General features: G+C 56.7%; 7 protein-coding genes across 7 annotated transcripts; 4 read left to right on the plus strand and 3 right to left on the minus strand.

Annotated features, from left to right (window-relative positions):
* Nucleotides 1-360: 360 nt before the first annotated feature.
* GUITHDRAFT_99541 (hypothetical protein) lies at nt 361-2,716 on the plus strand (the record flags this gene model as incomplete). The annotated part of the gene is made up of 12 exons (XM_005841813.1): nt 361-894; nt 939-1,004; nt 1,060-1,125; nt 1,174-1,320; nt 1,366-1,515; nt 1,568-1,621; nt 1,666-1,758; nt 1,917-2,051; nt 2,105-2,185; nt 2,285-2,457; nt 2,502-2,562; nt 2,615-2,716. The coding sequence occupies 12 exons, from the start codon at nt 361-363 to the stop codon at nt 2,714-2,716; spliced, it is 1,662 nt and encodes a 553-aa protein (XP_005841870.1).
* Nucleotides 2,717-2,866: 150 nt separating this feature from the next.
* GUITHDRAFT_99542 (hypothetical protein) lies at nt 2,867-3,750 on the minus strand (the record flags this gene model as incomplete). The annotated part of the gene is made up of 6 exons (XM_005841814.1): nt 2,867-2,929; nt 2,980-3,030; nt 3,096-3,185; nt 3,225-3,440; nt 3,540-3,668; nt 3,715-3,750. 6 exons carry the CDS (start codon nt 3,748-3,750, stop codon nt 2,867-2,869), a joined length of 585 nt encoding a protein of 194 aa, XP_005841871.1.
* Nucleotides 3,751-4,432: 682 nt separating this feature from the next.
* Nucleotides 4,433-6,139, plus strand: GUITHDRAFT_83848 (hypothetical protein; the record flags this gene model as incomplete). Its single annotated transcript, XM_005841815.1, has 11 exons — nt 4,433-4,633; nt 4,687-4,736; nt 4,790-4,916; nt 4,999-5,058; nt 5,105-5,203; nt 5,344-5,414; nt 5,466-5,550; nt 5,595-5,684; nt 5,734-5,757; nt 5,809-5,895; nt 5,981-6,139. The coding sequence occupies 11 exons, from the start codon at nt 4,433-4,435 to the stop codon at nt 6,137-6,139; spliced, it is 1,053 nt and encodes a 350-aa protein (XP_005841872.1).
* A 314-nt stretch (nt 6,140-6,453) lies between these two features.
* GUITHDRAFT_156815 (hypothetical protein) lies at nt 6,454-7,418 on the minus strand (the record flags this gene model as incomplete). The annotated part of the gene is made up of 3 exons (XM_005841816.1): nt 6,454-6,510; nt 6,558-6,924; nt 7,255-7,418. 3 exons carry the CDS (start codon nt 7,416-7,418, stop codon nt 6,454-6,456), a joined length of 588 nt encoding a protein of 195 aa, XP_005841873.1.
* A 3,258-nt stretch (nt 7,419-10,676) lies between these two features.
* GUITHDRAFT_149897 (hypothetical protein) lies at nt 10,677-11,439 on the plus strand (the record flags this gene model as incomplete). The annotated part of the gene is made up of 1 exon (XM_005841817.1): nt 10,677-11,439. A coding segment is annotated over exon 1 (655 nt), but the record flags the coding sequence as incomplete, so codon positions are not given.
* Nucleotides 11,440-11,608: 169 nt separating this feature from the next.
* On the plus strand, nt 11,609-12,431 carry GUITHDRAFT_149898 (hypothetical protein). Its single transcript, XM_005841818.1, has 3 exons — nt 11,609-12,124; nt 12,179-12,283; nt 12,335-12,431. The coding sequence occupies exons 1-3, from the start codon at nt 11,672-11,674 to the stop codon at nt 12,413-12,415; spliced, it is 639 nt and encodes a 212-aa protein (XP_005841875.1). The 5' UTR covers nt 11,609-11,671; the 3' UTR covers nt 12,416-12,431.
* Nucleotides 12,432-12,610: 179 nt separating this feature from the next.
* On the minus strand, nt 12,611-13,150 carry GUITHDRAFT_99546 (hypothetical protein; the record flags this gene model as incomplete). Its single annotated transcript, XM_005841819.1, has 6 exons — nt 12,611-12,660; nt 12,704-12,746; nt 12,797-12,822; nt 12,875-12,909; nt 12,955-12,992; nt 13,043-13,150. The coding sequence occupies 6 exons, from the start codon at nt 13,148-13,150 to the stop codon at nt 12,611-12,613; spliced, it is 300 nt and encodes a 99-aa protein (XP_005841876.1).
* Between the last annotated feature and the right edge of the window lie 1,651 nt (nt 13,151-14,801).

The raw sequence follows: 14,801 nt of genomic DNA on the forward strand, positions 1-14,801 counted from the left end.
GGGATGATATCATTCTTCCATGTGTGGGGTGGGTACTGTAGGAGGGCCTATTAATGGTTATAAACAGGGAGATGCTGGTGAAGCCGTACGAAACTGACTAGAGCGAGAGCGAGAGCAGGAGCAGGAGCAGGAGCGAGAGCAAGAGCAAGAGCAAGAGCAAGAGCAAGAGCAAGAGCAAGAGCAAAAGCAGGGGCAAGAGCAGGAGCGAGAGCAGGAGCAGGAGCAGGAGCAGGAGCAGGAGCAGGAGCAGGAGCAGGAGCAGCAGGATCGTTGATTCGATCTCCCACAGTCACAAGCTGAAAGTTGCTAAAGTTGACAAGTGAAGTCAGAGAAGGAGCTGGGTTGGCCTATCCTGGCACCATGGCGCGAATCAGTGTGCCTGTGTTGCTGCTTGCTCTTCTTGCCTCAGCCCTCGTTCCGTCAGAGGCAGCATCAGCTATACACCCTCAGAGCAGGAACATTCCAAACGTGCAGGGGGGCTTCGTCGATCAGAACGAGAGGGTGGAGTGGCGGTCGTGGCGGATGCACGTCACGGACGACCGGACAGAAGTGCTGAGGTTGCGGGGGCTGCTCAGTCAGGCAGAGAAGGACCTTGAAAACCTGAACGAGGAGCTTATGGATGCAAGGCAAGCGCAGGACAGGGCGAACCTGGCGCTCCAAGACAAGGACAAGAAGATCGAGCAACTCAGAGACATGCTCCAGACCGAGAGGAATGCCCTGGTGGCGCTGCCTTTCGCTGTGCTCACCTTTGAGCTGACGCTCAGCTGCTTGCAGGCCTTGGCGAAGCTGAAGGATATGAATGAAGACGAGGACAAGGACAGGTGGATCGATGAGCTGCAAAGAGAGGTGGCAAGCCTCAGAAACAAGCTGGTCGAATCGCAAGAGTCCGCCAAGGTGACGAGTCGTTCATTTTCATCGCCCGACTGAGTGTCTGTCAGATCCAAGAGGAGTCAATTGCGAAGAGGAAGCTCGACCTCGAGTCTCAGTTTTCAGATCGTGTGCACGTGATCTCTTGACACGTCAGCCTGTGAGCTTGTAACCTGGTCTTGCCATGTGCAGGAGGAGGCTGAGAAGATGGCCAAGGAGCTGGTGGAAGACCTGAAAGCATCTTTCGAGACCAACCATGTGATCTTGAGCCGTGGAAGGAAGAGTTCCGACTGACTCGCCCTTCAGGTGATCTCCCTCGCTTCTGAGAGGGAAGCCAAAGAGAGACAGCGACTGCGGGCGGAGACGTCGGAGAACAAAGTGATGGCGCTGGAGAATCAGATTGGAGACTTGAGGCAGGTCATTGAGGACATGAACAACACGATTGTTGCACAGGTGGGATGGTTGGGGCAGGGAGGCATGTTCTTAAAGAGGGTGCAGGAGAGAAAGCTGGAGGCTGCTGCGAAGAGGTTGGAAGAGGACGAGGAGTCCGACTGGTTGCGAGATGGGGCTTTTGGAGGAGAGTCTCCTCGTCGCTCCAAGAAGGATCTCGAGCGGGTCATCGAGAACCTGAAACAAAGTCTGGTCAAGGTGTCGCCGTCGTCTACACGCCCGCCTCCTTCCCTCACTGGTCTGCGCGCAGGAGCAGGCGGACTCTATACGCACCACGTCGAAACTGAGGGAGGAGATCGGGAAGGTAGGAGCCGCTGCCCCGAGAGCTTTTCTCACTTTCATCGTCAGCTGCGAGGTCGCTTGTCGGAGATGAAGATCGCAGGAGTCAATAGCGAGGATTCTTCCTTCGCTCATCAGGTGGAAGACGTTGTGTCGATGTCAGTGAGCTGACGAGCTTCTTTCCCCTCCCCTTCACTCCCTCTCTTGTCTCCTCCTCCTCCTTTATCTTCTCCACTCCTCTCTAGAAATCTGAATCGCCATCACGCCAAACGGATCCAGCTGAAGGACCCACGAGCTTCTTCCAAGATTATCCGCTGCAGCGAAATGCTGAGATACCGGGGAGGTTCGAGTGGGGCATGCGAGGGGAAGAGCGAGGCAAGAGGCAGCTGGAGAGCAAGGAAGCGCTCTGTGTCGACCTGGCGCTGAACCCGTCGAAGGCCTCCGACCGACTTGCGGTGAGTGACTCGGATGTGGCGACAGGAGGGGAGAGAGTGAACGTGAGGAGCAGCTGATGAAACAAGAGGAGGAAAGCTACGTCGAGGCGATGCTGGGGGATATGAGACGCCTGCGGGATGAAATCAGCTGCCTGGTGCGTCTCCTCGCTTCCTCCTCTTCTCGCTTCCTTCCATCTTCCCCTCCTCGCTTCCTCCTCTCCTCGCTTCCTTCTACGTGCGTGACGAGCAGGCAGGTTGGAGAGAGCACATGCATGCGCCTCGGACTGCGACAGCTGAGCTCCAACCGCTGCTGTGACTACGGGGGTTGTAAGCCCAGCGGTTTCGGCTACCAGCCCGGCTTCGCTCCGAGCTATCCCACCACCTACCCCCACAGCTACCCTCTTGCTGAGGGCTACGTTGACCTCAGGTCTTGGCTTCTCTGCTGTCCCTGGGGCATCTGACCAGCAGCAGGTCCACCACCATCCCCCTCCGCCAGGAGGCTGCCAGTGCCGACGCCCAGCAGTCTTCTCAGGTGACTCCAACTTGGTCACCCTTGGAGTTTTGAGATGACTTGACACCGACAGGACAAGGAGCCGCAAAGAAGACCTGACAAGGATGTCGAACTGAAGCAGGCGCCCAGCAAGGAGAAGCGAGGGACAAGCTTTCTGTCTTGTTTCGGGCTGTAGTGTGCTTCAAACCATGCATTCCTTGTACAGTGTACAGTAGAGAGATAAGGCAAATTGTCAAGAAACTTTCTAACATGTTAAGGCACTCCTGGCGCTCACAGAGTTGCGTTTTCAGCACATGTCAATTATCCGACGCAGGAGTTGCTGACTTCACTGGTGCGGCAAGAACTTCACGAACCTCTTGGCAATCGAATCCTCGATCTTAGGAAACACCTGCAGCCGCAGACGTCAAACTTCTGGAAAGATGTCAGACTGTATGAGACCGTGATGAGGTCGAGCTCGCTCATCAGCTCGAGGACCTGGATCTGCTCGTTCTGCGAGTTGGACAACGAGCGGGTCAAGGTAACTGAGTCAGGGACGTGGGAGTTCAGGACTTGACCTGGAACTTCTCCTTGAGATCTCGTTGCAAGTTTGTTGACAGCACTCCTTCCTTGCACACGATGAGCACAGGGTCGAGCAGCTCCGTCACCTTCCCAGCGTCACCTCCCGTCAACCCCCGAGCTCTCACCAGGTGGATCTCATTCCTGTAGAGGAACTTGGCGATGATACGCACAAACTCCTCTCGGTCTTCAAGAACCTCGTGAGGAGGAGGCGTCAGCTCAACCTGCTCGACAAGCTCTCCTTGCACTGTGAGGGCCACCGCCGACCGCACGAGCTTCAGGTTCTTGGTTGCCAGGACCTCGCGAGCTGCATCGAGCTGGCCGTTCAAGTCCCTGTCATGTATCTAGTTGTGCGAGTGAGCGGAGAATTGAGAGGAGAGATGAGGAGCGGAGGGAAGAGGGCAGGTGAGAGGAGGGGAGGGGAGGACGGGAACATCTCCAACCTCGCAGATCCCAAGTTTCTCTGACCACTTGCAGATGGCGACGGGGGTGTCACACGGGTAGCACAGGTAGTACTTGTTGCCCTGCCGATTCACCTTCTGATCCATGAAGCACTCGACAAACTTGAGCTCCTGCGCTCCTCCTGTCAAGAACCCGCAAGGTCGGGGCAGAGCTCACCCAAGGATCGACGACAAAGATGTTGTTCCCACCCATGGTGATGCAGCTCTTTGATCAAAGGATGAGAACACTCGCGGGTGGCAGGAGAGGAGGGGGAGAGGTGTGGAGAAGAGGAGAGGAGAGGAGAGGAGAGGAGAGGAGAGGAGAGGAGAGGAGAGGAGAGGAGGGGCGGAAAGAAACTGGTACCTCAATGTCGGTCAGGAGTTGTTGGTATTGCATGCTCCATCGTGTCGTTGTTGCCTTGCCCCTCGTCTTGACCTGCCGACATTCCCTTCGCGTTCCTAGCATGCAGCGGCAGAGCCCTCGGAGAATCATCCCTTGGCCGCACCCAGCCAGCACGCTCGACTCTTGGAAGGCATGTCCAGCCTGAGCGAGGAGGAGGAGGAGGAGGAGGAGGGAGGGGAGGGAGGGAGGATAGGGTCCTCGCTCGCTCTTCGCCCGCATGTGGCCCATTACGCCATGCTTCCTGAAAAAAGGTGTTCAGGATTTTTCGGCCGGGGCTGAGGCGGACGGGGGAGGAACCAAGAGGTCGAGGAGGGCAGGGAAGCAGCGGGAGGGGGAGAGGAGACGGAGGGAGCAGGGCAGAGGCTGTGGATAGAGGAGAAGGAGAGCCGATGGCAAGGTAGAGTAGGAACAGAGGAGTGCGGGTGAGGAGCAGCAGCGGGAAGGGGAGCGGGAGGGCGAGGGGGCGGTAAAGGGGAGCTGGGGGGGAGGTAAGATGGGATCGGCGAGGAAGAAGAAGAACCCGAGGAAGCACTACAAGGTGCTGCACGAGGTCGGCCGGGGGACTTTCGGGGTTGTGTGCAAGGCGATCAAGAAGAAGACCGGGGAGGAGGTGGCGATCAAGAACATCAAGCTCGTCCACAAGATCCATGAGGGGGTCAGCACCTCCGCCATCGATGAGATCCGCATCATGCAGGTGGGAGGCGCGAGGCTGAGAGAGCGGGAGAGCGGGTGAGCGGATGGTGGCAGGAGCTTCACCATCCCAACGTGCTGTCCATCCATGAAGTCTTCTCCCCGCGGTTCCTGCCCCCTTTTGTGCTCCTCCTCCTGTTGAAGTTCCCGCGCCATGCAGGGAAGGGACGCTCTCGCTCGTCCTGGACTTCATCCCCATGGACATGGAGATGATCATCAAGGCCAAGGACATGACGTCGGACAAGTACGTCCCGATGCCTTCCGAAGACATCAAGGCCTACATGCAGGTCAGCCGTTTCCCACTCTCCCTTCCCTCTATCCCCCCTCCTTCCTCTCCTCCCTTCACTGGCTCACCTTCGCGCCCTCCAGATGTTTCTCAGAGGAATCAACGCCTGCCATCAGAACTTCGTCCTTCACAGAGACCTCAAGGTCTGCAACAAGCTCAGTCGTGCTCTCCCCCCCTGACCAGCCTCAGCCTGCCAATCTTCTCCTGAGCGCCAATGGCGTCCTCAAACTTTGCGACTTCGGCCTAGCGAGGACGTACGGGAGCCCTAATGCCAAGTTCTCGCCACAGGTCCCTCCACCTCCTCCTTCTCATCATGATCGTTATCATCATCATCATCATCATCATTATCATCATCATCATCATCATCATCATCATCATCATCATCATCATCATCATTCTTCTCCGCCACCTGACGGTGCAGTTGACAGGCGGTGACTTTATGGTATCGGCCGCTGGAGATGCTGCTGGGTGCCGACAGATACGGACCAGCCGTGGACATGTGGGCACGGGCAAGAGGCGGGAGGGAGGGAGTGACCTGACCCTGTCGCAGGTGGGGGGTGGGTTGCATCTTTGCCGAGATGCTGCTGCGAAACCCGCTGTTTCCCACGGGGAGAGGAGCGACTGACGTGGATCAGGTCGAGCAGGGACGTGGGGTGGGTACTTGCTGAGCTTCAGGCAGGTTTGTCAGATCGTGCGTTGCATGGGGGCGCCAACGGAACGGAACTGGCCGGGTTTCGATCAACTTCCAATCCTCCTCAAGTTCCAGCAGGTCTCCTGCTCCTCCCCAGCCTGTAGCCAGCCCCACTGATATCGCGCAGATTCCCCCGACGCCCCTCGCGCGCGTGATCCTCACTCTCATCATCGCCTCCTGCTCCGCACTGACAAGGGACCAGGTGATCCCAGCGGCACCCAAGGATGCGCTCGACCTGCTGGACAAACTTCTCAGCTACGATCCCAACAAGAGGATCTCAGCGGAGGAGGTGATATTTTTTCCCTCCCTCCTTCATCCCCTTGCTCTTGCCGATTGACTTTCACTTGTGTGTGCTTGACCTCGTCTCCTTCCAGGCCCTCAAGCATGAGTACTTCCGCAACGCTCCGGCCCCTGCCTCCACCGCTCAAATTGCCGATCACATCTCAGTCTTGATCAAAAAGCCCAGCAGCCAAGTCTCCAGCACCCTCCCCAGCTCAGGTGCTCTTGCTCTGCCTGCTCGTCCGCCCTCCTGACCTCGTGTTGCCATCCTTGACATGATCAGAGACGATGCCGGGGGAGAGCCCGTACAAGCCGAGCTCGAAGCGATCGGCCGCTGAGGCAGGTTTGGCGTCTCCGAACTACGGGTGATCCACGAGCTGTAGGAAAGGCAGGAAATTGGTAGGACGGGAATGAAGAAGCTGAAGGCGAGGAAGAGCACGTCTGACACAGGAAGGCTCCCTAAGGACTCAGCGTTGCCCTCTTCTGGTTTATTCTGGTTGGCTGTAGGAAAACAAACGGCTGCTTACTAACAAGGCGCGGGCGGCGGATCGCGAGCTCGAGATTCGCATCACTGCAGAACACCCTTGGTGCTGGGAACGCCAGCGCCTGAGTCTGCACTGATCGCCTGCCCTTCAACGTCACTGGGAGCGGATGGGGCAGCAGCGGAGTCACCTGACGGAGGGCGACGCCGAGGGCCTTGAAGGCGGATTCAGCCTTGTGATGGTCGTTCTTGCCCTTGAGGTTGTCGACATGCAGGGTGATCCTCGCCTCGGTCGCGAACGACTCCATGACGTGGGGGATCATCTCGCACGAGAGCTCTCCGATCTTCTCCCTCACCAGGTTGAGCTCGATGTGCGCCGAGGGCCTCGAGGAGATGTCGACGACGGCGCGCGAGAGAGCCTCGTCGAGGGGGCAGTAGGCGTGCCCGAACCTCTTGATGTCCTTCCTGTCCCCGAGGGCCTTGTCGAAGGCTTCTCCCACTGTCAGCGCACAGTCCTCTGCTGTGTGATGGTCGTCGATGTGGAGGTCGCCCTTGCATCTGCGGGATGACATGTCAGGCACATCAGCACATCAGCACACTAGCATGCTCTACAGGCGTTCTCATCAGAAGAGACGCTTCTGGTGCTACACCTGCTCTTCACGATACCAGTGAAGGCTTGCTACCGCAAACCTACTCCTCAACTCTCGTTTGCTGCCAGTGGTCTGCCTACGTCCTCAGAATTTCCATACACTCGAGAAAGAATGCGGACAAAATCACTTGGGCAGACGGATCAGAACATGACAGCATCATGCTTGAACGCGTGAGACAAGGATCTACGAGCTTCTCGCATGGCGACGCCACCTCGCAGCACAAGCACGCATTGCTTACTTGAGCGTGAGGTCGATCCTGCCGTGCTTGGACATGGCGGTGAACATGTGGTCGAGGAAGCCGATGCCTGTGCTGATGTCGCTCTTGCCGGTGCCATCGAGGTTCAGCTCCACCTCCACGTCCGTCTCCTTCGTCTTCCTGCTCACTCGCGCAGTCCTCGCCATTTCAGCCCCCACTGAAAACAAAAAGGGGGAAGATCTCTGTAAAAGGAATGGGATTTTGTTTTTAAAAAAAAAACATCAAAGGAGATCGGATGGGCGAAGCCGAAGGCGGCACGGCAGCTCTATGGCGACCGGCGGGAGCGAAGAAGAGAGGAGGAGAGCGAAGCAGAGGCAGAGCAGAGAGAAGGGGAAGCAGAGAGGACAGGGAGGGACGGGGAGGGAGGAAAGAGGAGGATGAAAGTTGCGGTGAGATCACTTGAGGTCTGGTTGCTTCAGAGATCAGTCATCGACAGCGCGGCCTGCTGAAGATGGACCCCAAGCTCAAGCAACTCCTGGCGCGACGAAAGCAAGACGCTGACAAGTACGATGACTACCATGACCAGGACCCTCCAACGCCGTCGCAACTTCCAGCCAAGAAGAAAGACAAACTCCTCAAGGCGCTAGATGAAGCTGTTGAGAGCGTCATCGAAGAACAGGAGAAGACGCTAGCTGGTGCTGCGGCGCGTGCTAAGGCTGAGCTGAAACCTGTTCTTGGAGAAAGGAAGGAATCCAAGCACGCGAGTCAAGATGGGAAAAGAGACCTCGACGACGTGGCCATTGACATCCCGAGCGCAGAAGAGGAAGCCAGAACGAGACGAGCGAGAGTTGACAGCGACGAGGCCCACGAAGAGCCTCCACAGAGAAAACACGATGCTCTCGCCTCCATGGCACACGCTCGCCTCAGTCAGGCCGACAAGCTCCGTGACTCTGACCCTCAAGTCAAGCCTCTCGACAGCGTCGCCATCGACGTCCGCAGCGTCTTCGACCACATGGAGGAGGCCAAGAAGAAGCCCAAGAAGCCCGACAAGACCCACGACGCCCTCGCGTCCATGGCAGAGGCTCGCTTGTCTCACTCCAGCAGCAGACTCGACGGCGTCGACACGTCGTCTCTCTTCGATCGCAAGCATGCAGACAAGGCCCAGGATAGAGCAGCAGGGAAGGGGCTGGGCGCCGTGGCCGAAGGAGGAGAGGACGAGGAGGACGAGGAGGGAGGGGCAGGGTCGCGGGTGCCGTCCATGCTGGAGTCCAAGGGCCCGTCTGCACTGCAGCAGTCTCTACAGAAAGCCTCGTCCTCGTCGGACAGCGCGGCGTCAAAGAAGGAGGACTTTGCGAGCAAGCTGAGCAACTTGAAGTCGCTGGTGACGAAAGGAGCGAAGCCGGAGGAGGGCGGCAGAGGAGAGGCGAAGGGGGAGAAGGGGGAGGGAGAGGCCAAGGTGTCAGGAGGAGGAGGAGGAGGAGGAGGAGGAGAGTCAGGAGTCGTGTCGGAGTCCATCTGGAGTTCCATGTGGGCGGGGCAGGTGCAAGCGAAGAGGGACGATGTGCTGGAGTCGTACAAGAAAGGGAGACTGCAGGAGCAAGACTTAAAGCGGTTGAAGGTCGACGAGGACGCGCCTGGCGATGCTCAGAGAGAAGCGAAAGAGGCGCCCTCTCCTCTTCAATCAAGACAACGTGTCACTGTTGATGAGCTTCCATCCGAAGACAGAGCGTTGAACTTCAAGATAGCCAAGCTTGAGAAGAAGATGCAGAAGGCAGAGAAGATGAAGGACGCGAGCAAGGCAAGGATGTACAGCATGGAGATCCAGAGGCTTCGCGAGCAACTTCAAGGGCTGAGCCAGGATGATTCCGACGAGTACTTCTCCCCGCTCTTCGAGGAGAAGGAGAAACCCTCCACAGGCTTCGGCTCCAAGCTCGCGCAGTTCAAAGACATGCTTGCCATGCGGCGCAAGCACGAGGTAGCGAGGAAGGCGCCGAGCGAAGCGAGCTCCAAGACAGAAGTGACGGAGAAGGGAGCGATCGAAGAGGAAGAGATCTGCGGCGTCGGCCTCCGTCTGAACCTCGTTGGGCAGAAGTTTGTGGTGCTGGCGATTCTTGCAGGAACTTCAGCTGAGAAGTCCGGGATGAGGATTGGGGATGTCGTCACGCGGGTGGATGGCACGAGCGTGGCGGGATGGACGATCGAGATGATCTCAAACAAGCTGCGAGGTCCCCTCGGGTCTCAGGTCTCTGTCTCCCTGCTGGACGGCAGAGAGGTGGTGCTCACAAGAACTTCCGTCTCCTCGCTCCTCAAGGACCTCGAGGACGCGCTGCATCCTCAAACCTGGATCAAAGAATCTGATCGCGTCAAGCGCCAGTACGCTCAAATCCAGCAAGACGACCTGCCGGTTGCCATCGAAGAGGCGGAGGAGGGGGAGGAGGACGAGGACGTCGGAGGATATTTGAGACTATCGCGATCGGCCGAGAAGTTCGAGGCTGTCAGAGAGTCTGTGGATGAGAACAGACGCTGGAGCTTTGGGTTCGACTTCGACACTCAAGGACCCGCCGACATCTGGTCAAAGCCGCCCGCAAGGTAAAGGAGAGAGGGGCGAGGAGAGGAGAGGAAGCGGAGAGGAGGTGAGAGGGGAGGAAAGGAGGAGGAAAGGAGAGGAGGATGGTAGAGCTTGTCTGGAGCTAAAAGTTTTGGCTGGCAGACACGTCCAGGAGTCCATGACTTCAGCGATCGCGTCTGCCATGAACGCGATGCGCCAGCATGGAGGAGCCGAGTTCGGGTCGGGCATGTACTCAGTCAAGTCAGGCGGCGACATGAGCAAGGCTTCCATGGGGATCGGGCGGCTGTTGAGCAGGAGCAGGCAGAAGGCAGGGAAACTTCTCGGGCAGCAGCCCAGCAGGGGTGGCATCAATCATGACATCCTCTATGCTGGCGTGCAGCTGAGCGAGATCGAGTCGCTCCCTCGCAAGACCGCCAAGACCATCGCGCTCGAGAGGATCCGCAAGGCCTTGAGGTCGATCGAGCGGCAGAACGAGGCTGCTGCTCGCTCCAGATACGACTGGAGCCTGGAAGAGGAAGAGGAGATCTTGAACCAGACCCTCCCTCCCGCCAACGTCCGGGCGCAGGAAGACAGCGACCGGGAGGACACCTGGTGCCTCCTCCTGTGCTGCAAACTCGTGCGCCGCGACCTGGCGTCGTGCTGGCAGGACATGTTCGACAACCTCCAGTGTCGCTCTCGCCCGACCCTCAAGTGCGTCATGATCGCCACCTGCTCCGCCTACTGCGCCCTCATCGCCGCCGGCGTCCTCGCCCTCCTCTACCTGGTGCCGGTCACCACCCGGCAAGTCTAGCCCTGTAGACCCTAAACAAGACCCCTCTACCCCGCTGTTTTTATAATAGCCCTCCTAGGAGAAACCCACTATCCCTTCACCCTGCCCTATTACGTCACCCTGTCCCTCTCCCCGACAGCCGATGCACGTGTAGAGGAGGGATGGAAGGGAAGGCAGGAGGGAGGGAGATGAAGATGAGGTCCAACTTCGCTCGCGTCGAGGCTCTTCACGCCGCCGCCATGGCCCTCCAGTGCCTCCTGCCGCGGGAAGCCGGAGGGCCTCGAGAGCTCGCGGGTGACCCTGAGGGGCTGCAGCGCTGGCTCTCAGCAGGAAGAGAGGCTAGAAACTCGATCCCCCAGCTCGATTGGAGCGAGAGGAGCAGCGTAGAGGCCTGCGGTAGCCTCGTCTCCTCCGTCCTTCCCTGCTGCGTTCCTGCCATGCAGAGCGGCTGGGGCGGGCGATGGCAGGAAGACCCAGACCTAGGAAAGAGAGGTCTGCTGCTGATGTTACAAGTGCTGGGGAATGCAGCCGCAAGCCATCGGAGCATGAGAGATCAGATCTGGGAGGATGCATGGCCGGCGCCTCTCCTCGACCTGGTGCTTGCGGATACACATTCCAGTTGCAAGTCAGTGGTGGCGATGATTGCATACAACGTGTTGAAGAACAACACCGAGGCCTCGTTGAAGTTTGTGAGCAGCGAAGAGGGGGGGGTGTTCCTCTTCTCCCTCCTCAAGTGCTTCTATCACAAGCAAGAGACTCCCCTCAGCCCGGACGAGCAGAGCGGCCTGACAGACCTGGGAGGATGGTTGGAGGTCATCATGGAAGAGCTGGTGCAGCAGGGGCACCTGACGGCGGTGCATCAGAGGCTGGGGACGCTGCCGAGCTCGGGCGGGGACAACGCTGAGCTTCTGTTCTGGTACCTGATGGACGACATGACGAGCAACTCCTTACAAGGGATCGCGAGCAGCGAAGAGTTCGAGGAGAAGGGCACGTTGAAGCTGCAGCCCCGAGACTACGAGTACCTGGCGGTCGAGCTCGGCCTCATCTTCGAGGTCTGCCTGGATTGTGCTCGCAGGGGAAGCAAGTGTGAGGCCGTGACGGCGATCAAGCTCAGGCAGGTCATGCATGTTGTGGCCTCCTCACTCGGCTTCGCCTCCAGCAGCATCCGCAAGTGCTACCGCGACAAGGGGCTGCTGCGCAGCTGCATCAACCTCCTCAAGTCGCTCTCCCACGCGCAGGCGCTCAAGACGGAGATGGGATTAAAGTGTGACGTCATCCGCATCCTAGCCAACATGTGCTACCGCGATCGAGAGTCTCAGGACATGGTGCGAGAGCTCGGGGGGATCCCGCTGATCCTGCAAGCGTCCAACATGGACGAGAACAACCCTTTCTCGCGGGAGTGGTCGATCTTGGCCGTTAGGAACCTGTGCGAGGGTAACGAGGCGAACCAAGAGATCATCGCCGGGATCAAACCCAAGGAGGTGGCCTCGATACCGCAGGAGCTCAAAGACAAGGGGATGCAGGTGGAGCTGGACAAGTCGACGGGGAAGGTGAAGTTGGTGCGCGATGGGGCGGTGAGAGCGACTTGCTGAGCGCGAGATGTCGAGGAGCCTCTGACTCACTCGCAGGGCCCGACCGGCACTGGGGGTGCGACACCATCGAGACTGCAAGACACGGACAACTCGACGAGGACCATGGTGGAGGAGCTGAAGAACATGGGGCTACGGGCAAACGTGAGAAGCTTGCTGCTTGAGCTGTTGGCAACAAGTAATACTGATCGGCAGATGGATGAAGACACGGGATTGGTAGATATCAGCCACCCTGACGCCAAGCCTTCTACATCAGTTTATCACCCAACTATATGACCAAAAAATGACAACCAAAACTGTAAATTTCAATTCAGAAAGCTCCAGCGGTGATAGCATCTGCTGTTAACTTGCTGGGTAGCACATACTTGGACTGATTCAAGCTTAGCTAACCGACATCTGCCGCGAGGGATCTGATTTAACTCGTTTGCTCTGTAAAAGAATCAACGGAAACCAGCTCATTGGCCAACACCATCAAGAACCTTCTGCATAGTTCTCGAAGACGTAGGTCTCAGCAAGTGTGTCTGAAGCGACAGTGACCAGGGAAGAAGCACTTTGACAGCTCACCTTTAGAGTCTCTGAAGGAAACTTTCTTTTGTAGCTTGTTGCTCTGACGCAAGTATGAGGCTTCTTACTGTCCTAGTGCGCTAAACGTTTTACCTTTCCGGAGGCGGGCTTTCCACTTCCTGATGACCCAGCAACAGTCACGCATGGCAAGACAACTCAGAGGACCCTCACCTTGCTCCTTGTTCTCTTGTTGCTTGGAGTTGTACCTGCAACATTCATCTCAACTGGCGGATCATTCCGGGGAAGCAAACCTCTCCCATCCCCCTGCAGAGAGCAACAGGATGTCGTACTGCCAGGTGCGAGCAGGTAAGAGGGCTGTCGGGTAGAACTCGAGTCTACCTCCCCATTGACGCTCTTGTCGTTTCTTAGGATATCCAGAAAGTGATCCCATTCCTCCTCGTTGCGCACAGGGAAATCGACCCCAGTGCCGTCATCGTAGGCGAACATCGCCTGAGCCCCTAACACTGAGAATACCGAAAATCACTGCACCAGAAGGCAAGGGAAGAGATCGGAGGAAGACACAGGCTACGATGCTGATAGGGAGGAATGAGGAGGAGAAAGTGAGTGAGCAGGGAGTGGAGATGCGGAAGACAAGTGACGAATATGGGAAACAGGTCTTTCAACCTTCACTGATGCATAATTGCATCTCAGTCCACTTGGTCGTTGGCTGGATCTTGATGTCTCGTAGTTCTGCCGGCAAGTGACTGGACGGGAAAACAAGATCAAAGTCTACCTGTGTCGCTCTCGTCGAAACACGTTATCAGAAATGGGCCCTGAACATGTCTGCTCAACTCGTATGAAACATATGTTCGAGGCACCTGAATTTCGTCGGTAGTTTTGACGTCTGGCATCCTGCGTACACGTCGGGTCAGGTCGACGTGATAGTACAAGATACGCTTTTCGAGTAAGGGAGAGAAGAGACAAGGAGCTAGCGAGAGAGGGAGCTTGTGTGCGACGGAGCTAGCCACGAAGTGATGGAGCAATGGAGCGAGCGGGAGGCGAGCGACGCAGAGAGTGAGGGAAGTGGGGGAGAGATGAGAAGGGGAGAGAGGTAGGAGAGGTAGAAGAGATAGAAGAGGTAGGAGAGGTAGGAGAGGTAGAAGAGATAGAAGAGGTAGGAGAGGTAGGAGAGGTAGAAGAGATAGAAGAGGTAGGAGAGATAGGAGAGGTAGGAGACAGAGGAAAGGGTCGACCTGTTGTCGCAGCAAGCCATCGTCATAATCCACCTCTGAGCCGCCTGCATGGCGGGAATGACAGAATATGGAGGGTGGGTAGGAAGTACTAATGATCCCGTTGTTTATGGGGTGGGGGTCATTAATTTGTGGGGTAGGGGGTGGTAGGAGGGGGTGGAAGTTCCCAGACTTTTCAGGGCCTGAGGGGTCACCAAGCACTTTTTTGTTGCTTTGTTGTTTTTTAACTTTTACGTGAATTTTTTTCCGGTTGAAAAGTTTTTTTTCCCGATTTAGAGTTTGACCAGAAATCGCACATCAACGAAATACGAAACAAGAAACTTCGATTTCCAAAACATGCTTCACATCATAGTAAATATTGATACAGAAATTTCAAACCATATTCTACAATTGAGAATGAGGACATAATGACGGAAAACTTTGACACACGTCCCCACTGAAATGTTCTCGGTAAGCGGCTGAATGACTTCCGCGAGGGCTAAGAGATTCTTGTGTCTGTAAGCGATGAAAGAGATGAGAAGACTTGAGATGAGAAGACTTGTAGATAATGTTGTCACGAAGGAGAAGAAACAACATTAATACATGTTGTTGCTCTCAACTTTCAACAAAGTTTGAGTGGCACCTCGACTGTCACAAGTTGTTCGGTCCGCCGACGCCTCGAACGATATGTGAACACTTGCACAATGATGCGGAAAGAAGAGTGCACACATACCCGAGACTGTCGCTTGCAGGCCGCACCTGAGCGTGAACAGATGCGATGTTGTTTAGAGTCGTGTGGTATTTGACCAGTGCATATATCTGGCATCCAGGTTCATCTGATTTACTTGTAGACTGCGAGTAGGAGTGACTTGATTGTGCTTGTTTGTCTCCGCTTGTGCCAACTAGACTAATTTGTTTGTTCGATAGCT

Source organism: Guillardia theta, assembly GCF_000315625.1.
Source record: "Guillardia theta CCMP2712 unplaced genomic scaffold GUITHscaffold_2, whole genome shotgun sequence".
In the NCBI taxonomy this organism is placed as follows: domain Eukaryota; class Cryptophyceae; order Pyrenomonadales; family Geminigeraceae; genus Guillardia; species Guillardia theta.

Bases quoted from the DNA above. Each gene is read 5' to 3' on its own strand.
- GUITHDRAFT_149898 (XM_005841818.1), top strand. From the start codon at position 11,672: ATGCATGTTGTGGCCTCCTCACTCGGCTTCGCCTCCAGCAGCATCCGC. The intron at 12,125-12,178 runs GTGAGAGCGACT...ACTCACTCGCAG, and splicing joins AGTTGGTGCGCGATGGGGCG to GGCCCGACCGGCACTGGGGG. The intron at 12,284-12,334 runs GTGAGAAGCTTG...ACTGATCGGCAG, and splicing joins ACATGGGGCTACGGGCAAAC to ATGGATGAAGACACGGGATT.